The following is a 22,657-nucleotide window of genomic DNA, read 5'->3' as shown; positions in this document are numbered from 1 at the left end:
TTTGCCTGACGTAAACAAGGACTACTGACGTGCAGACTGACCAATTAAATGTGTACAGAGAAGGTTATCGACCAATAACGGTAGCGCTACAGTCAGACCGTCCAATCAGAAGATTTTAGGCTACTTCACCACGCCCCCTTCCCCACTCAAGTGAACGAAACTTCTCGAAGTTCTATGTAAGCTCTAGAAAAACAAAACCCCGGACGTTTGTGAAATTCCGCCCGGACATTTTTTTAAGTCTAAAAAAGAGGACATGTCCGGGTAAAAGAGGACGTCTGGTCACCCTAATTTAATGCCGGACCGCCTACCGGGCCCGCCTAAAAGAGACGTTTAGCTTACTGATTTTGTCTCCTAATGTTGAAATGCGCATGCGCGAGTAGGAACCGTTAGTTCAGCCATATTTCGCAGCGAGAACTAAAGGTGGTGCTACTACACTCTCTGTTGTTATTCATATTTCATATTCCAGTTCGTGACCTAAATTTGGAACCGTTCGGCGCGTTTCCACCAACACAAACTGGTTCGCAAACCAGAAAACTTTGTTCCCAGCTGGAACCAAAGAACAGTAGGTTCTTCAGCACGAACTGTGGCTGAATAATAGGAAATAAGACCGGAACACGCTTTGTTTGTTTCTGTGGCTCTGCGTTAGCGACGTTTCACCGCTGTTCACAAGCTCAGCAGGACGGCTCAGAACTCGCCAATATTTACACACACAACTCACAGAGAGAGAAGGGCTGCTGAATTTGTTTTATATCGAGTGTGTGTCTCTCTTTGTGGTAGGGAGACATTTTGTGGCGTTAGTGTGTTTATAAAACTCCACAGAGCTGCGCCTATCCTCCTTAAACTTCACGTGCAAGTTGTTACACTGAATAAATAAGTCATTCTTAAAGTCAACAAAATGTTCTTGGTGAAAATTTTACAAACAAAACTTTAATCCTTTTTTCATTTCTGCTTTTATTACCTGTACAACACCATCACAGAATAAAAAACACATGGGAACAAAGGCATTGATATGAAGCACCAAAGCTTCTCCAGACACGGGGATGTATTTTAGGCATTTCCTGTTTTTAAAATGTCAGAAACACATTTATGACAATGGCTATATGGATAATGGCTGTCCGGCAAAACTAAGCTCTTTGCCCTTTTCTTGCTGCTTCTTTCCTGTTTTTGGAAATCAAGAATAACTAACGTGCCTCTCAATGTTCCACCACAGAGTGGGAATTATTTAGTTGATGGAAACAGAAGAGCTATAGTCCCTGAATGTTTGCATCTACAAAGTGAATCAATAAGTTAGGTGTTTCTAATAGAATGGACTGAGAGTGGGTTCAAAACTCCAGCAAGACTGCTGTATCTGATCCACTCATAACACACACACACACACGGAAATGCCACCCCCACCTCAGTGTCTCTCCAGTGCGGTGAAAGACACACCACCATGGTACAATATCCATCGGTTGTGTAGTATCTAAAACAATTAAAAACACAGATTAAAAGAGGAAATGTATAGTATTAATATGTTTTGTTGTGTCATTGGGTGTGGGTTAGGGCCCCATTGTTGTTGGGTCATACCTGGACAGACGTGGCCTGCATTGTCAAATATAAATCTCCTTTAAATCTACTCTATATATGAATACATTAATCAAGTGCTCACCAGATGTTAAGCTTCATTAAGGCCCTGTTTAACCTTCATTCTTTATTCATTACCTTCTAGAGCAAAGGGAAGGGTCCACTGAGCTTTAAAAGTCTGCCCGGAGTTTGAACCACCACAGCGAGGTAGCACTCTGCAGGAATGTTAATGTGCACTTCAGGATTCCCACTAGCACTGAGGGGTGTATTCCCCCGAGGAGCTGAGGAAAAAGTCGGCTAGATACCGTCACAGCAGCAGTGGATGTGGCCCTCAGCGTTTGACATGAACGTTTTAGCTCTATTAGTGATCATTTCCTCTTTATATGTGATGCACAGTCAGTAGCTATGCAAAAAACATAAAGTCTTCAAAGGGGTACACTTACAGCAGAATGCAAAAAATCATCCTTTTGGAACTAATGTGAGCAAACGGACCCAACTACAGGCCTCTTAGAGCTGGCTAATAGTTGGTTGCAGTGATAAGACTGCACTGCCACGCTTATGAGGCAGATCTAATGATATGTGCCTTTATTAGTGTCGTTCACATAACGAAACAAGCAGAGTTTCCTAACGTGCTGCGAGTTCATTTCATTAACCACAGTTAATGCTGCTTGTCCTGCCCTGCAAGATCAAGAGGCCGGATAAACAGAAAGGAACGTACAGGCATCGTTCCTTGTATCCGATCATCCTACACCACTGAGATGTTGTTTTTCCCTTGGATTTCGGTTCCAAAGTGAATAAGTAATGAGCAAATTCCAAGAGTCACAGATTTATGAGAGCAAAAATATGGCAGAAGGAAGTATCGCCTGCGTCCTGATTTCCTCAGCAATTTGAACAGCATCCAAAGAACAGAGAAAAGACAAGCACAGCACAGCAATCCGTCTCATACCTGTATACAACACCAGCTCTTAAAGAGCACACAGGAGTTCTTATATGTGCACAGAACACACTTTTAATCGAAGACGTGGACTACGCTACGCCGTTTTTGTGTTTTGTGGTGAATAAAGAAATAATCTATAAGCGTGACCTGTTCTGTCCTCTTTTTTTTTATTGGTAATTCTGTGAGGTTCACAAAAACAAACCACATTAACCGCTTTAAAAAATAATATACGGTATGCATTTGATATTTACATCTAAGTATATTACAATGTTTTTTCCTCTTTTGCACAGCAAAGATAGAACATTGATGTTTAGAAGAACATTTAAATGGAAACAGCAGTATGTACAAAAAAAAATATATATATATATCAACAGATCGACTTCATTACAGCACAGTGCAAAAAATAAAGAACAGAGGGAATTGGAATATCCAGAAAGCAGCTAGCATTGTCAGGGCAGTCGAGGTGAGTCTTCCTCAAACTACAGACTGGGAGTTGCACTGTCCGTTGCCGTGGTTTGAAAAAGAAAAGGAAAGGAAAGGAAAGAAAAGAAAAAAACATTTCCTATTGGGAAACGATTGGGTAAACAAGTTCAACAGTAAAAGGTACACAGCCAAGCCCCTAGTGTTAAGTGCTGGATTCACTCTGACAGTGTTAGCTCTTACAGTGTTGACTTATAGTGTTGGATTAACTCTCACAGTGTCGAATGGACTCTCGTGTTGTATTGTGTTTGCCTGGACACCATACGCACTTTAGGAGTGTAAGAGTTCATTCAACACTGTCGATGTCCATTACTGGCTCCTGGAGCTAATTCAACACTGGGGATAACACTGTGTCGCACAAAACAGCACCTTTTGAACTTCTTTCTCCTGGTCTCCGTTGATCAGGAGTTAAGTGTGTGCTCTAAGTTCAGCCTGAGGCTTTCTGTTTGTCCTGTGCGCTGCTCTCCAGTCCCACACCTTGGCTGTAAAGCTGTAAAACCCCAGTCTTCTTTCAAGTCATATGGATATGGTGGCACAACCCCCTCCCCTCTTTTTTTTCCCTCCTCAGCGGGCAACTTCTGTCCACAACCCAACAGCGGGTCAGTGTAAACCAGACAAAACCTTAAATCTCGCCGGGACGTAAACGGAGGGGTTTTATCTCAGTTCAAAGCTCATCCCACCTCCTGCATGTGTCCGTCAAGCTCAGTGAGAGGTGGGCTGGCTGTCTCTGGGCTGCTCTCGATGGACGACTCGCTGCCCGTGCTCTCGCCCGACAGCAGCCGCGTGACCCTGAGGTCGGCTCGAAGCGTCTGCAGGTCGTTGCCGATGGCCATCTCTCCGAGGTCGTTGATGATCTGCGCCAGGTCTGCCTGGCCAGCACTGTTCAATGCCTCATCGCCACGGAAACGAGCGGCCGCCTTCTCCTCTGCCTCTTCGCCCAGAGAGTCCTCTGTGATAGAGCCCAGCTTGGGTGCGCTGCGGCTTCGCTCCACAGGCGGCCGGTAGCAGCACTGACCATTCAGCAGCTTTCTAAGGGGCACCAGGGGCACAGTGCGCTCTCCTACCAGCTGCTGCTGCTGGTGCCGGGCGTCATCCCGTCGTTTCAGGCGCTTAAACTCGGAAAGTGCTGCCGCAGACGTCTGGTACAAGAGCAGAGCCATAGCCTTGGCCTTCTCTGGCTTGGACACCAACACAGCATGGCAGCGGAGCATCACAGCCTTGTGCTTTAGCTCATGCCTGTAGATCCAGGCGAAGATTTTGGGCAGACGAGGATCAGCCACGCAGTAAGTGACCCGGTGAAGCAAGTACAGATGACCCGGCCGCCGAGCTCGCTCATCAGAGTGGACCATACGGATGCCTTGTGAGCTGATAGTGAGCTTCATCTTGGTGCCGCTCTTGCCCATGTCGCTCTTGGCCCAGATCTTGCTCACAGCCACATCGGTGCAGCCCTCCCCTTTGGACTGGATGGTGGTGGCATTGCCCAGGTACAGCACAGTGTAAGTGGGGTCCTCACCTGTGATCTTCACCTTCCTCCTTTTGGACTTGAACATGCTGCCCACGCGGTGCAGAGCGCTCTCTGGACAGGAGCGAGCGAAAGAGGTCAGGGCTGAGTAGTTCAGGCTCACGGCATAGCCCTTCTGCTTCGACTGCTTGTCATCCTCTATCAGATCGAACTTATTCTTCTTCCAAGGCAACATTATAGTTGAGCTGCACAGAGGAACAGTCCAACTGCACCAAACTCTATCTAGAAACAGTGTAAACACACTTATTAAACCTAGACCACTACATTCCTGAAGTATCTGAACACTTCACGACAGGAGGAGTGCCAGTGATTCTCAGCAGTCCGCACTAAAACTTGCAGCATCGTAACGAACCTCAAACTAACAGCAGAGCAACGAGCGCTCCGTCTTATATACTGGACTGTACCAACACCCGCACTTGGAGGGGGGGCAATAGGAGTGAGACAAACCAAAAGCACGGCTCCCAACCTGTTTGTGGTATATACACGAGTTTTTAAAAGTGTGTTTCCTTTACACTTTATTTAAACATTTTTTTCCTGCTCACTTTTTCTTGTTTATCGATCTACAAAATATATCAACCCCCCCTCCCTGTAGATACACTGGTGGGCTCTCACGGCTTAACGGTTATTAGTCTGCATTTACAAGATTCAGCTCTACAAAAATGTATATTAATTTCTAAAAAAAAAAAAAGAAACAAATGTTATTAGTCGTGTCATTTGTTGTGGTGTCATTTCAACCCCGTTTTTTTCCTACATGTATTTTTCTGATTTAATTTGAACCCATTGGCTGTGAAATGTTAATAACAAGTAAAATAATAATAATAACGATTATAATAATAATCTGGGGAAATAAATACCTGAGCGCTGTTTTAGAGAAATATATATATATATTTAAAAAATTTATTAAAACAGAACGATGCTGCCACCTACTGGGGACTAGAGTTATCAGCACTCTGTTTAAAAGAAGTAAGGAATTAAATAACCACATAATGCATAAACCTGATGAAATCATATCAAATGTTTGCTTTGTTTATCACTTTACCCCGAAACCAGTAAACTAATTAAAATATGTCCTTTTGTTACACATTAAAACATATTAGCGTTTCTTGAAAAGACTGCCAGAGCGTCCACAAAAATGTTTCAAACTCAGTTATGTTCATATGTCATTAACATTTTGTTACATTTTTTTATATTTTGTAGCTTTGTTTATTTCAGCTAATTTAATACAATTATTTCACATTTTCAAAACCACACACAGGACATACGTGTATCTCCTGTACTATTTTTATATTTATATATATATATATACTACTAATAACCCATGTCCATCTTACACCCAGCAAGATAATGTTCAATCCACATGGGCCCCACTAAGGCCTTCAAAATTAAAAAGGCATGTCTTAGCAAGTCGTTCCCACGCCTTAAATTTATTATGAAGGGTTACACAAATTATTTTACTGATTTCTGAAAAGCAACTGAGTGGGAACCTTTCGGTTAGGCGAGGGTTTCTCCGGACACCTTTTATTGTGGCGCACCGGGCTCGACCAAAACAGTGTTTACACTTCGCTGTTAATTTTCATTCTTATTTAATTAAAACGCTGAACCGCGGCCTCTTGAAAACCTCTGACACACTGCGCACAAAACACACCGCTGCAAACCGGTACACACTGAGACGGCACAGGTTTAACTCCGAAGAGTTTACTGCGACCTGCAGTGGGCACCTCCGGGTGACGTCACTCTCTCCCACTCGTGTCCAGGAGCGGCGTGGGGCCCGAGTTCAGCCGAATCGAGTCTTCTTTTAGAACCGCGACCAAACTTTGAGAGGAGATGGGCAAGAAGAAGAACTCGGGGTTGGGGAGAGCTCTGATCAAAGAGAGACTCAACGCAGGCCGAGGGCACAGGAGAAACGACACGTGGGTACGAGAAAACCAACTCTGAGATACTATGAGTTTGTGTATGAGATACCAGGAGATGCTTTGAGATACTCTGAGATATTACAATGTGTAATTTGAACATGGGATGTATTCTGTAATTCATTTAGTTATTATCGTGTACTAAATATGATAATTTTTATGTCATGAGATAGTGAGATATTATGAGATACTGTAAGCTATTCTGAGATACATTTTATTTTTATGAAATTGTGATTCATTGCTCCACCAGCTTCACACCAGTGAACTGAATGATGGATATGACTGGGGTCGCCTGAATCTCCAGTCCGTCACAGAGCAGAGCTCTTTGGACGATTTTCTGGCCACAGCCGAACTCGCAGGGACCGAATTCATCGCAGGTAGGTTACGTGTTATTTACACATTTAAAACCTGCTATGACTGCATTAAGCTGCTTGATGAACAACAGTCATCGTTGACTCTAAATCCTTACAGAGAAGCTGAACATTAAGTTCGTACCAGCTGAAGCCAGGACTGGGTTATTAACAGCTGAGGAGACCAAAAAACTTAAGAAGCTTCATGAAGACAACAGACAGTTTCTCCGTATCCCCCGAAGGTACCATGTCACTGTAATATTTTTTTTTCCTATGTAAGGCAACTAGTGGCGCAACAGGTAATGTTACTGTCACACAGCTCCAGGGTCCTGGTGTCCACAGGTGTGGGTTTGTGAGTAACTGGGTGAGTGTATGATACCTTGTGATGGACTGGTACCCATGTTGATAAACATCTTGCTTGTCCTGAATCTGTTTGAGATTGCCTTTGTTTATGTACATGCTTTTCTTTCAGACCTCACTGGGATGAGAACACAAGCCCTGAAGTCCTCCAACAAACTGAGAGAGACAGCTTCCTCACATGGAGGCGAGAGCTTGCAAGGTAGCAGTGAATATAATCTCCTTTAGACCTGACCTATAATGTTGTTGTTTTTTTTTTAGTTGTACTTAAATCTGTCAAACCAGTGAACTCCAGCGCTGCATGATTCATTCATTCATTATCTGTAAACGCTTATCCAGTTCAGGGGCGCGGTGGGTCCAGAGCCTACCTGGAATCATTGGGTGCAAGGCAGGAATACACCCTGGAGGGGGCGCCAGTCACAGACACACATTCACTCACACCTATGGACACTTTTTTGAGTCGCCAATCCACTTACCAACGTGTGTTTTTGAACTGTGGGAGGAAACCGGAGCACCTGGAGGAAACACAAACGCAGACACAGGGAGAACACACCACACTCCTAACAGACAGTCACCCGGAGGAAACCCACGCAGACACAGAAAGAACACACCACACTTCGGAGCGGGAATCGAACCCACAACCTCCTGTGTGACTGCATGATTGTGTTTTTTTTTTTTTTTTGCTACATTAGGCTTGAGGAGGAACAGAAGCTGATCCTTACCCCCTTTGAAAGAAACCTGGATTTCTGGAGACAGCTCTGGAGAGTCATTGAGAGAAGGTACTTTAGCTTAGTGATTTTAATCATCCAGAAAGTTATTACCATACCGATTATATTTCTGCTTATCAACTGAAGTTTTGGTGATTGATTGTATCTTTTTATAGTAATTATCATTTCTGTTTTTTCTCTAGTGACATTGTAGTTCAGATTGTTGATGCCAGAAACCCTTTACTGTTCCGTTGCCCAGATCTGGTAAGTGAATAAATCAGAGGCAAATAAAAATATATGGGATTAAGTCAGATAATTAATCATTAAATCAATGAGACCTTTAACACACACAATTACGTTTCAGGAGAAATATGTAAAAGAAGTGTCCAGTCACAAGGTCAACATGTTACTTTTAAACAAAGCGGATCTGCTCACCAGGGAGCAACGCAGAGCCTGGGCAAGGTATTTCCAGAAAGAGGGCATCAGAGCAGTGTTCTGGTCTGCTCTGGCAGAGGCAGAGCGGCTGGAGGCTGAAGAAAGGGTAAGAATTATGCTATTTTGGGAAATTAACTTTTGTCAGTTTGAATATTACATGCTTTTGTTTAGGAATTACAAACATATCATGATATAACAATATCTGTATAACATAGTGGTGCAGCAGGTAGTGTCGCAGTCACACAGCTCCAGGGGCCTGGAGGTTGTGGGTTCGATTCCCGCTCCGGGTGACTGTCTGTGAGGAGTGTGGTGTGTTCTCCCTGTGTGCGCGTGGGTTTCCTCCGGGTGACTGTCTGTGAGGAGTGTGGTGTGTTCTCTCTGTGTCTGCGTGGGTTTTCTCCGGGTGACTGTCTGTGAGGAGTGTGGTGTGTTCTCTCTGTGTCTGCGTGGGTTTCCTCCGGGTGACTGTCTGTGAGGAGTGTGGTGTGTTCTCTCTGTGTCTGCGTGGGTTTCCTCCGGGTGACTGTCTTTGAGGAGTGTGGTGTGTTCTCTCTGTGTCTGCGTGGGTTTTCCTCCCACAGTCCAAAAACACAGGTTGGTAGGTGGATTGGCGACTCAAAAGTGTCCGTAGGTGTGAGTGAATGTGTGTGTGTCTGTGTTGCCCTGTGAAGGACTGGCGCCCCCTCCAGGGTGTATTCCCGCCTTGCGCCCAATGATTCCAGGTAGGCTCTGGACCCACCGCGACCCTGAACTGGATAAGGGTTACAGATAATGAATGAATGAGTATAACATAGTTGTGTAACAACACTGCCACCTGTATGACAGACTAGGAACATCATGCAATACCACCATCTGCAACGTGATTAACATTATAAATCATTCTGGATAAGAGCATCTGCCATTTGCCATAAATAAAGATAATGAACTTCTGCTTGATTTAAAGGGGGAACATGTGGATGACGAGGAGCTGAGTGACACAGGTTGCGAGGAGGCCGCAGAGTACACTCCAGTCTCCAACAGCAGAACTAAAACCCCCTCAGAAGAGAGTAAAGCTGTAAAGAATGAAAATGATGATAATGAGGAGGACTTTGAGGAAGAAGAGGAAGGGGCTACAGCAGAGGGTTTTCACAACTGTACTTCAGAAGCGGACTGGCAGACGTGCTCAGAGGCATCAGGAGATGAGGAAGAGGAAGAGGAGCTTAAAGCTTCTTCGGATCGTTCTTCGTTTTATAACTCAAGTCGTCTACTGCGCAAAGACGAGCTGCTAGAAATGTTTAAATCCACACATCCCGGGCCCAGATGCAAGGAGGACCACCTCACAGTAGGACTGGTGAGCTTGCATGTGTAGGTTTTTAAGCACAGTCACTTTTTACATTGGTTTGGCAGCTTCAGATGACACTATGTCTGTTTAAGGTGGGTTATCCGAATGTCGGCAAAAGCTCCACCATCAACACAATCTTCAGGAATAAGAAAGTCTCTGTGTCAGCTACACCTGGACATACAAAGCACTTTCAGGTATGATTTTACAAAACACAGATGGAAAGTAGAGGGTTATTCAAGCTTGAAATATTAGATCAAAACCAGAGTTTAAATCTAAGATTATTCAGACCCAGTCCAGACTAACCCAGACCTCCCATTGGAGGAGATTCCAAACAACAGTAGTTAGTAGGGACCTTATAAACCGGCTCTCGTTAGTAGTCCGGTCCCACTGGGTTTGTTTACATATTTTAAGCTCTGATAGTTTGTGTGTGCCACAGACGCTGTTTGTTGAACCCACTCTCTGCCTGTGTGACTGCCCCGGCCTGGTCATGCCTTCCTTCGTGTCCACCAAAGCTGAGATGATCTGCAGTGGTATTCTCCCCATCGACCAGATGCGAGACCATGTCCCAGCTATTTCTCTCATATCCTTTCAACATCCACAGCTTCACATTGCTCACTCTGAACGTCTGAAGTCGTGTAAAATAGAAGTAAAGTGCAGTCTTCTAACCTGTAAACCCTTAACCTGAATACGTTTGTCAGACAATACCCCGAGCTGTGCTGGAGGGAACGTACGGCATCAGCATCATCAGACCGAGAGAAGACGAAGACCCTGATCGTCCACCGACTTCTGAGGAGCTGCTGATGGCTTATGGATGTATGCTTTTAATTATATCAGCAGCTGTATCATCTCTTATGTAGGATATGGTATACTGTAGTTTTAACTTGGACCTGGTGTTTTTGGTCTCCTCAGATATGAGGGGCTTCATGACGGCACACGGCCAGCCGGACCAGCCTAGATCATCCCGCTACGTTCTCAAAGACTACGTTAGCGTAAGTGTTTATTGCTGTACTCTGGTTGTGCACACGAACGTTTGAAATGAAGCACCAACTGAATGTAGTTCTGCTGCACCTCTACAGGGAAAGTTGCTTTACTGTCACCCTCCTCCCCACATCGACCCTAAAGACTTCCAGCCTCAGCACTCAAAGTTTGCGAGAGAAACCACTTCCGGTGAATCTTCCTCTCATTCTGCCAATCCTTCGAAGGTGAAACGGATTGAGAACTCCGTTGATAAAAACTTCTTTCATCAGGTGATACACCACAGTTCATGCTTCATGTTTTGTTTTTGTTTGTTTGAGGATATAAGCTTATTGATGCTCGTTCAATAATGAACCAAACAACATATTTGATCAGTATTATAATGGGGTTGCACACCTCGGGTCTCTGTCTATGAGGTGTTTGGTGTTTTCTCCCTGTATCTGCATGGGTTTCCACCCGGTGCTCTGCTTTTCTCTCACGGTCCAAAACCTCAGGTTGGTATGTGGATCAGCTGTGTGAAAGAACCCATAGGTGTGTGTGTGCACGAGTGACTGGGTGAGTGTGTGGTGCCCTGTGATGGACTGGCACCATGTCCCGGGTGTGTTCATACCTTGCACCTAATGACTCTGAAGCTCAGAACCCACTTCAACCCTGATCAGGATTATGCAGTTACAGAAAATAAATGAATATTATGATTTAATATTCATGATTAAAACAGGCAGCACGGCGCAGCAGGTAGTGTCACAGTCACACAGTTCCAGGGTCCTGGAGGTTGTGGGTTCAAGTCCCGCTCCGGGTGACTGTCTGTGAGGAGTGTGCTGTGTTCTTCCTGTGTCCGCGTGGGTTTCCTCCGGGTGACTGTCTGTGAGGAGTGTGGTGTGTTCTCCCTGTGTCTGTGTGGGTTTCCACCGGGTGTCTGTCTGTGAGGAGTGTGGTGTGTTCTCCCTGTGTCTGTGTGGGTTTCCACCGGGTGTCTGTCTGTGAGGAGTGTGCTGTGTTCTTCCTGTGTCTGTGTGGGTTTACTCTGGGTGAGTGTCTGTGAGGAGTGTGGTGTGTTCTCCCTGTGTCTGTGTGGGTTTACTCCGGGTGAGTGTCTGTGAGGAGTGTGGTGTGTTCTCCCTGTGTCTGTGTGGGTTTCCACCGGGTGTCTGTCTGTGAGGAGTGTGGTGTGTTCTCCCTGTGTCTGTGTGGGTTTCCACCGGGTGTCTGTCTGTGAGGAGTGTGCTGTGTTCTTCCTGTGTCTGTGTGGGTTTACTCTGGGTGAGTGTCTGTGAGGAGTGTGGTGTGTTCTCCCTGTGTCTGTGTGGGTTTCCACCGGGTGTCTGTCTGTGAGGAGTGTGCTGTGTTCTTCCTGTGTCTGTGTGGGTTTACTCTGGGTGAGTGTCTGTGAGGAGTGTGGTGTGTTCTCCCTGTGTCTGCGTTGGTTTCCTCCGGGTGACTGTCTGTGAGGAGTGTGGTGTGTTCTCCCTGTGTCCGCGTGGGTTTCCTCCGGGTGACTGTCTGCGAGGAGTGTGGTGTGTTCTCCCTGTGTCCGCGTGGGTTTCCTCCGGGTGACTGTCTGCGAGGAGTGTGGTGTGTTCTCCCTGTGTCTGTGCGGGTTTCCACCGGGTGTCTGTCTGTGAGGAGTGTGGTGTGTTCTCCCTGTGACTGCGTGGGTTCCCTCCGGGTGCTCCGGTTTCCTCCCAGGGTCCAAAGGTGGATTGGCGACTCAAAAGTGTCCGTAGATGTGAGTGAGTGTGTGCCGCCCTGCGAAGGACTGGTGCCCCCTCCAGGGTGTGTTCCCAGTGATTCCGGGTAGGCTCCGGACCCACCGCGACCCTGAACTGGATAAGTGCTTACAGACAATGAATGAATGAGTGATTAAAACAACAGATAAATGTAGAATACCTTCAAAAATGTAGCTTTTGCCATTTGTAGATTGTACTCAGGCCAATTTATGTTTTTAATTTTTACCAATATTTTAAAAATACTTTATCCTTTCTAATATTTCAATGCTTATTGGAGTCTTAATTCAAACTGTTCATTTTCAAACCTCTTCCAGGAAAACGTACGGGCTCTAACGAAGGGAGTGCAGATGGTGATGGGCTATAAGCCTGGCAGCGGCCCTTTGGGACTGGGGGGACCTGCCGGCTCAGAACAGCAAGTTGGGAAACCCTGGAAAAAGCACGGCAATAGGAACAAGAAAGAGAAAGTGAGAAGGCTGAATAAGCACCTGGACGCCTGAACGCTGTCATGAATTTGGGACATTTTTAAAGGAGACCTCAGATGCTGGGGGAAATTTTCCTTCATTTTCAAATGTAAATTTGTGATTTTTCTATAATCTGATCATTTCTCCATGCACGAGTATTTCACTGCGTAATAATCCAGTGAGATTATGTATTAAAATGTCAATGCATTCTTGGTATACGACATTTGGACTGGTCACAGCTTTTCAGAGACCAGCTCTGTAATAGATCTGGTTCTTCTGGATATTCCTAAAATGTTTCTGTTCATATTTTATAAATATATGGACTGGATATCTAAAATAAACCACAGGCTTGAATTAAACTAATTTAAGTGTCTTTCAGGTCTAGACCCTTGTTTTTTTTTAAAGGATTTCCTTGAGTAACACTCCCCCTTAAACCTTCAAGAGTTCATCAGTGATGTGTATATTGAACCATGAACACTGCAAGAACATCATCTTTCAAAATCAAATCAAACACAGGGCGGCACGCAGCAGGTAGGTGTCGCAGTCACACAGCTCCAGGGACCTGGAGGTTGTGGGTTCGATTCCCGCTCCGGGTGACTGTCTGTGAGGAGTGTGATGTGTTCTCCCTGTGTATGCGTGGGTTTCCTCCGGGTGACTGTCTGTGAGGAGTGTGATGTGTTCTCCCTGTGTATGCGTGGGTTTCCTCCGGGTGACTGTCTGTGAGGAGTGTGGTGTGTTCTCCCTGTGTCTGCGTGGGTTTCTTCCGGGTGCTCCTGTTTCCTCCCACAGTCCAAAAACGTGTTGGTAGGTGGATTGGAGACTCAAAAGTGACCGTAGGTGTGAGTGAATGTGTGTGTGTTGCCCTCTGAAGGACTGGCGCCCCCTCCAGGGTGTATTCCTGCCTTGCGCCCAATGATTCCAGGTAGGCTCTGGACCCACCGTGACCCTGAACTGGATAAGCGCTTACAGATAATGGATGGATGGATGAAATCAAGGACGTTAATAGGTCATGACATCACTCTGTGCGGCAGTCACAGCCCCTACACTTCTGGGAAGGATTTACAGTAGACACTGAAAGATGATGGAGGATTTGATGGCATTCAGGGACACAACATTTATTAGGTCAGGTACTGGTAATGATTAGTACTAGATCATAAAGAGAACTGTAACTCATCCCAAAGGTTTTGGATGGAGCTCCATCACTCCAGAGCACGGAGCTTCACTAATTAGATTCTGTAATTAGAATTAAAGCAACACTAAGAGAGGTAGGGGGAGAGGTGTGACATAGTGCAGTTTCTGCAGTGGTAAACCCAGATTAGCAAAATGTAAGCACTTTTCTGACTGTTAAAGGTCAGTGAGAAATCACAGTGGATTTTAAAGCTGTAATTTTACGGTAAAAATACAACCTACTGTTACTTTAAGGGCGATTGGAGTACTTTTGGAATGCCCATATTTACAGGCATGGAAATCCACATAAACGTGCACAAGATCCTCCAAAATACATCCCTGTTTTAGAAGGAACAGGTGATTTGTCCTCGTGATTGTCACGTGAAATGCTTCCCGGGAATTTACCTGAAAATCACGTGACTCTGGGCATCCATCTGCGAGCGTTGTTTTTTTTTATTGTGCGGGTTTGAGCCGCTCTTCCTCCGCTATGTGAGTGTGGCTGTGTGCGGATGATGGATGTACTGTTAGAGACTGTCTCCTGGTGGGAGGAGGTATGGAGCTGTTTTCACTCCGGAATCTTCGGCTGTGGATCGGCAGCGCTCGGGTTACTCTCTCTGTTTACACTCACAGTCTCCTACTGCGTGTAAGTACCCTAGCGGTCAGTTGTCAAGTTTATAGCGCACATATACTTTACCTGTTATATATTTTATAAAGTTGTCTGGGAAGTTGTAGGGGAACCCTGTTGGTAAATTTAAATATTTTTTCCAAGTAGCATCAGCAAATGCTTTAAAAAGAAAAAAAAAACAATCCCTCCACAGCCTTAAAGTGCATTAAGTTTCCACACCGTTCAGCATGTGTAGGTCTATGAATGTGGAGTTAGGCCTTGTATCCACCCACCCTTTGCAAATTAATGGGATTATTTATTTAGGTTTGTGACATCAGAAACCCTGGCGGTTTGAATCTGCCCATTCAAGCAGAAATGTTCTGACCTCTAATTTCAGTCATGCTTTGTCCTTAAACACCACAGGTGCAGGTTAATGTGGTAAAAGACCAGGTTTTCAATATAGGGGTCTTAAGGCATATTCCTCCGGGTGACTGTCTGTGAGGAGTGTGGTGTGTTCTCCCTGTGTCTGCGTGGGTTTCCTCCGGGTGACTGTCTGTGAGGAGTGTGGTGTGTTCTCCCTGTGTCTGCGTGGGTTTCCTCCGGGTGACTGTCTGTGAGGAGTGTGGTGTGTTCTCCCTGTGTCTGCGTGGGTTTCCTCTGGGTGACTGTCTGTGAGGAGTGTGGTGTGTTCTCCCTGTGTCTGCGTGGGTTTCCTCTGGGTGACTGTCTGTGAGGAGTGTGGTGTGTTCTCCCTGTGTCTGCGTGGGTTTCCTCCGGGTGACTGTCTGTGAGGAGTGTGGTGTGTTCTCCCTGTGTCTGCGTGGGTTTCCTCCGGGTGACTGTGAGGAGTGTAGTGTGTTCTCCCTGTGTCTGCGTGTGTTTCCTCCAGGTGACTGTCTGTGAGGAGTGTGGCGTGTTCTCCCTGTGTCTGCGTGGGTTTCCTCCGGGTGACTGTCTGTGAGGAGTGTGGTGTGTTCTCCCTGTGTCTGCGTGGGTTTCCTCTGGGTGACTGTCTGTGAGGAGTGTGGTGTGTTCTCCCTGTGTCTGCGTGGGTTTCCTCCGGGTTACTGTCTGTGAGGAGTGTGGTGTGTTCTTCCTGTGTCTGCGTGGGTTTCCTCTGGGTGACTGTCTGTGAGGAGTGTGGTGTGTTCTTCCTGTGTCTGTGTGGGTTTCCTCTGGGTGACTGTCTGTGAGGAGTGTGGTGTGTTCTCCCTGTGTCTGCGTGGGTTTCCTCCGGGTGACTGTCTGTGAGGAGTGTGGTGTGTTCTCTCTGTGTCTGCATGGGTTTCCTCCGTGTAACTGTCTGTGAGGAGTGTGATGTGTTCTCCCTGTGTCTGCGTGGGTTTCCTCCGGGTGACTGTCTGTGAGGAGTGTGGTGTGTTCTCCCTGTGTTCGCGTGGGTTTCCTCCGGGTGCTCCAGTTTCCTCCCACACTCCAAAAACACACGTTGGTATGTGGACTGGTGACTCAAGTGTCCCTAGGTGTGAGTGAATAGTTGTGATGATTGTGACTTGAAAAAACATGAAAACGTATATTAGAATGCGATGATAATAGTATCAATGTAATATAATATGACATATGATGGATAACCCAGAGTAAGATGTACTGCTAGTTTCTTGTAGTTACATTTAAACTGTTTTTAATTAATTTATTCAGCACTGCATTTACTTGAAGAGGAGCTCAGTCTCCCCAGGTCCGACTCGGTTCTCACTGGACTTCATTTGACTTCCCTTCTTAGGCTTTTTTGCCACCAGTGTAAATTAAACGCTTGCGACGCTGGGAGTGCTGTGCCCTGTGGTCTCTACAGTTTAATAGGAAACCTATGCAATGCTGCTGGATCAGTGCTCTCTCATCAGTTACCTTTTCAGGTGAGACCTGAGTATTTCTTTAACTCTTTCATTGAAACCCAAGCAGCAAGTCGTGCCACTGATTTACAAACTCACTCCTGATCATTTGAACTTCTGTTCCAGATTATCACAGCTTTCTTTCTGGTGGTGTTGGACGTGCTGCTTTTACTTTCAACAGCTTTGCCTTTGTGTTGGTGGCACCATTCAAGAACGGGTGATCTTTTATTCTTCCAGTATCTCATCATAAATAAGTAGTGTACATTTAATGAAACACACCATATGTCCCAAAAAATTATGAATTCAGATACTTCAAGGTGAACGCAGAGCTTTCAACTGCACACACTCCAAATGTGTGCACTGTGGATGTTGTATAATCCTGTCTTACCCTCCCAGCACTGTTTCTAAATCTACAATCAAACCTTCCCAGTTAATTAGAGCCTGTTACTGTAGTAAAAACGAGACAAATCCCTATTGATGCCTCTTGATATCAGAATAAATATTGATGTGTAGGTGCTGGCAAATGTGTATATGACTCAGTTACATAAACTGCACATCTGTGAGCTCAGAAGTCAAGCTTTTCCGTCTCGTTGAAGGAAGGAGAGTGAGAATGATGAGCAGAAGGAGGAGGCAGAACTCTCTCGCTGTGTGCCTGCTGTTTGGAATGGGAGGATATGTTTACATTGGACAAGTCAAACACCACAGTCAGCTTCTTACAGACAGATCTGTGAGCAGCAGGAGGCTTCTGGGCACATTTCTGCACGTGAGTGAAAAGCTCTGCACAAGTACACTCACAATGCATGTTGAATTTGTGGCATATAACACTTAACTGATATGCAAAATCCTTGAGAGGAACTCATGCAAAGCAAAAGGATCATAACCTTCTAGCCGAGTAGATGTGGTTTATTATTATTATTATTTTTTGCTCCCCTCTGTGAGAACAGGACCGTATTAAACTCATTGGATATGTGCTTGGTCTCCTGTCCTTTGCAATCAGCTGGACATCCAGGTTCCCCTTCTTTTTTAAAGCTGTGAGTAACCTTCATAGTCACGTGCAGACATCTCTCTTCCAGTGCCATTTTCATATCTTGTTTTGTGAACCTCCTCAGCCTGAAACATCATAAGCATCACATTTGAATTCATATCTACTGTACCTCTTTGTTCAGATGGGTTTACTGCTTGTAATTTGCACCTTGTAGAACAGAGGAGAGATGAGTAATCCACTGCATGTGTCCTCAAGGGTTCTGAGCACTTTGGCTGGTGCCTTTTACGCCTCTGCTATACTACTTTTTGACACACAACTGGAATTCGTTGTGAGAGCGCTGCCGTGGATCCTCTCAGGAGCCTGCTGTGCCATTTTGGATGTTTCTGTATCCTTTTTAGATGCAAAGTTCCTCATGCAGACTTGTAACTCACTGTGCAACCTACTCACTCACCCACCCACCCCTTAAAACGGTCACTGAGTCGGTCGGTCACTCCCTCAGTCAGTCACTCCCTCAGTCAAGTCAGTCGGTCATTCACTTGGTCGGTCAGTCACTCGGTCGGTCAGTCACTCCCTCAGTCAGTCAGTCACTCCCTCAGTCGGTCACTCACTCGGTCAGTCGGTCACTCCCTCGGTCAGTCAGTCACTCACTCGGTCGGTCAGTCCGTCAGTCAGTCACTCACTCACTCGGTCGGTCAGTCCGTCACTCCCTCGGTCAGTCAGTCGGTCGGTCAGTCAGTCGGTCCCTCAGTCGGTCACTCACTCGGTCAGTCAGTCACTCCCTCAGTCAGTCACTCACTCGGTCAGTCAGTCAGTCGGTCACTCCACCAGTCGGTCAGTCGGTCACTCCCTCAGTCAGTCAGTCACTCCCTCAGTCGGTCACTCCCTCAATCAGTCGGTCACTCCACCAGTCGGTCAGTCGGTCACTCACTCGGTCAGTCGGTCACTCCCTCGGTCAGTCAGTCACTCCGCCAGTCGGTCACTCCCTCAGTCAGTCGGTCAGTCCGTCAGTCAGTCGGTCACTCGGTCGGTCGGTCAGTCCGTCAGTCAGTCGGTCACTCACTCGGTCGGTCAGTCCGTCAGTCAGTCGGTCACTCACTCGGTCGGTCAGTCCGTCAGTCAGTCGGTCACTCCCTCGGTCAGTCAGTCACTCCGCCAGTCGGTCACTCCGTCAGTCAGTCAGTCAGTCACTCACTCACTCGGTCGGTCGGTCAGTCCGTCAGTCAGGCACTCACTCACTCACTCGGTCGGTCAGTCCGTCAGTCACTCACTCACTCGGTCGGTCGGTCCGTCAGTCAGTCACTCACTCGGTCGGTCAGTCAGTCACTCCCTCAGTCGGTCAGTCGGTCACTCCCTCGGTCAGTCGGTCACTCCCTCGGTCAGTCAGTCACTCCCTCGGTCAGTCAGTCACTCCCTCAGTCAGTCACTCACTCGGTCAGTCAGTCAGTCAGTCAGTCAGTCGGTCACTCCCTCAGTCAGGCACTCACTTGGTCGGTCAGTCACTCGGTCAGTCGGTCACTCCCTCAGTCAGTTAGTCACTCCGCCAGACGGTCACTCCCTCAGTCAGTCAGTCACTCCCTCAGTCACACACTTGGTCAGTCACTCACTTGGTTGGTCAGTCACACACTTGGTCAGTCAGTCACTCGGTCAGTCGGTCACGCCCTCAGTCAGTCAGTCACTCCGCCAGGCGGTCACTCACTCGGTCAGTCAGTCACTCACTCACTCAGTCGTTCAGTCAGTCAGGCAGTCACTCCCTCAGTCAGGCAGTCACTCCGTCACTCACTCACTCGGTCGGTCACTCACTCGGTCAGTCAGTCAGTCAGTCAGTCACTCGGTCGGTCACTCACTCGGTCAGTCAGTCAGTCACTCACTCAGTCGGTCAGTCAGTCACTCAGTCACTCACTCTTATTAAAAATGCTCCAGAAATGATGCTATATAGTGCTTTAAAGCAACATTGGGTAGTATTTTAACTTTAAGAAGTGCAGTTGCAAAACTTTGTGATGCTTTGCTGGCCTGTAATAGGGAGAATAGAGTGTCTATTGTTACCACACTGGGTTTAGCACTACAGAAACTGCACTATGTAACCTTTGGAGGAGGGAAGAACAGTTTTTCTCATAAATTAATTCATGAAAATGCTCAGCTTAGGTTTGTGTGTTCCTTGATGTAAAACCTGAAGAAATGCTCTCTTGCTGAAGGAAAATGTACAAACGTCTACATTATTTCTCCTTTAACTTTTGTCCTCTCAGATTCTGACCATCTCTTGTTACAGAATCCATTATAAGCATCAGTCTGTTCGAACACTGGGTTCAGAAACTGTCTCCCTATTGAAATCCCATTGTTCCGCTTCTGGCCAAAATCGCCCCAAAGACAAACCTGTCAGGAAGCATCGTCTTTCCTCTCAGAGGAGCAGCTCCTCAAAAACAACTGAGACGGGACGTTACATGGATGTTAATCTACAGCCTGTTCGTAAGGTCTGTTATCTGACGGTTAAAGCTAGTTGAAGTTTACCCAGGCATGCTTTTGGAAAACTCACCTCTGCCCTGTTCTCCAGGTGTGTCTGAAAGAGGTGAGGATCACTCGAGATGGATCAGCCGATAACCAGCCTCTCAAGAGGTCTGTGAAGGTAGTAAGAGTAGATGAGTGTTATTCATCAGGCAGCACAACAGACTCCTCTTCTTCTCTCAGCTCTGAACTGGAGGTTAGCAACTGTGTTTGGAAATGGACTGTGTTGTGCCTGAACTCTTAAAATACTGTCTACCAGTAGGTGGTGGTAAAGTGCTGGGAAGGACTGAGAAGCATAAAAGCATTGTCCCTATCACTGTTAAATGTTTGGAGTTTTCAAAAATGCTGTAAGCTCAAAGTTCAAAACTCTGGAAGTATTAAAAATGATCAGCAGATTTCTGCGAAGAAATGAAAGTTTCCTCCAAAGAATTAAAGCTGTAATAAAGACAAAAGGGGCACACGTGGCATCCTATAAACATATAGTTACATTAAGTTGTTGTGGGTTCTGCGTAAATTTCATTCTTTGCCTGTTCTGAGGCTGAAGTAAATTGTATTTAAAGCTTTTTATTACTGGAAACTTAAATAACGAAAGAGGGATTCAGTACTGAATGTGTGATCACTGGAATGTGACGAGGCTGTAAAAATTATGTGAAAGTGTAAGTATCCCACTACACATGAACCTACATCAAAGTGAAATGGAAAATCTTTGTTGTAGTGCCTTGTGCTCCTGCACAGCTCAGACATTTCTTGGCCCTCTCCGCTGCTCTTAAGAATGCCAAATCATTGAGGATGTAATTCAATCAGAAACAAAGGCGAATCGTTCACGGTGAAAACAATTGAACTTTGTTTTATTCACTAAACAGGAAAAAGCAAACGATGTGAAATTCTTCAGAAGGTTGTGGACCTTGAAGTAGGTTATAGTCCAGTGTTTAATGCTCCTGCTGTATCTTTGGGAACAGTACCCGGTGGCTCCTCCTATAACAATAAACCTGAGGTTGGCCTCGTTGACGTTTTATTTTCCTATCAGACACAGCGCTTGACCCGAGAAAAAAGGCCCCCCTCCCTCGTAAACTTGTGTGAACTGTCATTACGTAACTCCGGGTTAGGGTTTGAACTAGATTGGTCCGTCTTGGGTCTTTTGGTCTGTTTATGTTCACCTTTTGCACGCTTCAAAAACTGCGTGAGGGTTGTTCAGAGCATGGTAAACGATAGCTGTTTAGTAATCATTCGTGTTGTTTGACTATTTTCCGAAGGTTTTCGAGGCGTTTGAATAAACGGTGTCAAAGTCACTTGGTTCTAGGAAGGCGACAAAAGTCCAGCTTCAGTAATATTAAACCATCTTGTCTAATTTTCAAACACTGCATAGTTCCCAAGGCACAGAAAGTGCTGTAGGTTTAATTTTTGATGGATTGATCTCTGCTTATCAGTTGATTTGTTTGCAACATAAAACTCCCAGATACAGTTACTTCTCTGTTGAATTATGACATTGTTTGGCTGTGTGAATCCTGGCCTTAATCCATGAAGCCTTGACCACAGCACAGAGACAGGGCCTGGAAATTCTCCTCCATTGTGTCTGGAGAACATTTATGCTGAGCTCACAGAGGCTGGGTTAGACTTGCTTTGTGTCCCAATTGTTCTATTAGGAAAGATCTGTGATAAAAGTCTAGGGCAGGACTTGTCTCGGATGGTTGGAATCTGCTGCTATTTCGATGTCTCCTGTTCCATGCACTGCTGTTCTTTTTAGTTCTCCGGACATTTTGTCCATCTGTGCTATAGCCATGGAAGTCGAGTCCAGTGTTAACACCTCTGAGGTTCAAGAAGTGACAGTATTATGCCCTTGTGCCCTGCCAACCTGTTTCACCTTCCTTTGTTGACAAGCTTGTGCTGAACGCCATTCCAGCCATGCCTCTAAATAACCACTGATTTTCTGTTTGAGCAGTGGGACTTTGAAGAGGCCACTCCGCCCTGGAGTTCACAGAGCAACAACCAACCACTCACAGAGGCATTCCCGCTACAGGAGTGGCCAACAGACCAGAGATTAAAGTGCAACCGGTCAGACTTTCGGGCCTGCTTCTGCAACAGTGGTGACCTGGAGGAGCGAATGGTTTCTTCATCAACTAATGCTAACTTAAACCTTTCAGACGCTGTTAAATGATGGATTTCACACCAGTAAAAGCCTCAACAGCGTTTAATCCAACGTAACGTTGAAATAAAAGACAGTAAACGTTGACCCTAATGATGTCTAAGTCTAATTTTAAGTGTGCAGTGTTGTGGTCATGCTCAATAATGTATAATAATCAGTGGTGCTAATAATGGACCGTATTTCAGAAGACTGCCACAATGAGAGCTAATCATACACTGTAAAAGATTTCTTGTAAATTTTACAGTAAAATACTGTCAGCAGCGTTCCCAGCCATTAACTGTATTTTTACGGGAACACTGCTGCCAGTATTGTACTGTAAATCGCAGTATTTACAGTAAATTTATGTATTATTCAATTACAGTAATATGCTGTAAATTTGAAATACAGTAGTGTTCCTGTAAAAATACGGTAAATGGCTGGGAACTCTGCTGCCAGTATTTTACTGTAAATCACAGTATTTACAGTAAATTTATGTATTATTCAATTACAGTAATATGCTGTAAATTTGAAATACAGCAGAGTTCCCAGCCATTTACCCGTATTTTTACAGGAACACTACTGTATTTCAAATTTACAGCATATTACTGTAATTGAATAATACAATAATTTACTGTAAATACTGCGATTTACAGTAAAATACTGGCAGCAGAGTTCCCAGCCATTTACCGTA

The 22,657-nt window shown here is 45.6% G+C and overlaps 3 protein-coding genes across 3 annotated transcripts; 2 read left to right on the top strand and 1 right to left on the bottom strand.

Moving 5' to 3' along the window:
• Positions 1–2,640: 2,640 nt before the first annotated feature.
• Positions 2,641–4,848, bottom strand: fam43a (family with sequence similarity 43 member A). The gene has a single exon (XM_066648412.1). The coding sequence runs from the start codon at positions 4,675–4,677 to the stop codon at positions 3,652–3,654; it is 1,026 nt and encodes a 341-aa protein (XP_066504509.1). The 5' UTR covers positions 4,678–4,848; the 3' UTR covers positions 2,641–3,651.
• A 1,161-nt stretch (positions 4,849–6,009) lies between these two features.
• Positions 6,010–13,088, top strand: lsg1 (large 60S subunit nuclear export GTPase 1). The gene is made up of 14 exons (XM_066647770.1): positions 6,010–6,416; positions 6,663–6,789; positions 6,884–7,004; positions 7,235–7,321; positions 7,812–7,898; positions 8,030–8,090; positions 8,191–8,367; positions 9,205–9,591; positions 9,675–9,776; positions 10,019–10,162; positions 10,272–10,395; positions 10,492–10,571; positions 10,659–10,829; positions 12,599–13,088. The coding sequence occupies exons 1-14, from the start codon at positions 6,327–6,329 to the stop codon at positions 12,779–12,781; spliced, it is 1,941 nt and encodes a 646-aa protein (XP_066503867.1). The 5' UTR covers positions 6,010–6,326; the 3' UTR covers positions 12,782–13,088.
• A 1,212-nt stretch (positions 13,089–14,300) lies between these two features.
• On the top strand, positions 14,301–22,266 carry tmem44 (transmembrane protein 44). The gene is made up of 9 exons (XM_066648264.1): positions 14,301–14,555; positions 16,255–16,384; positions 16,487–16,577; positions 16,957–17,123; positions 17,305–17,391; positions 17,560–17,730; positions 19,589–19,813; positions 19,894–20,040; positions 21,784–22,266. Exons 1-9 carry the CDS (start codon positions 14,422–14,424, stop codon positions 21,997–21,999), a joined length of 1,368 nt encoding a protein of 455 aa, XP_066504361.1. The 5' UTR covers positions 14,301–14,421; the 3' UTR covers positions 22,000–22,266.
• Positions 22,267–22,657: the final 391 nt, after the last annotated feature.

This window comes from Hoplias malabaricus, chromosome 16 (assembly GCF_029633855.1).
Source record: "Hoplias malabaricus isolate fHopMal1 chromosome 16, fHopMal1.hap1, whole genome shotgun sequence".
Classification (NCBI taxonomy): Eukaryota; Metazoa; Chordata; class Actinopteri; order Characiformes; family Erythrinidae; genus Hoplias; species Hoplias malabaricus.
Note: the sequence above shows the minus strand (reverse complement) of the source record. Positions and strands in the feature narration are given on the sequence as shown.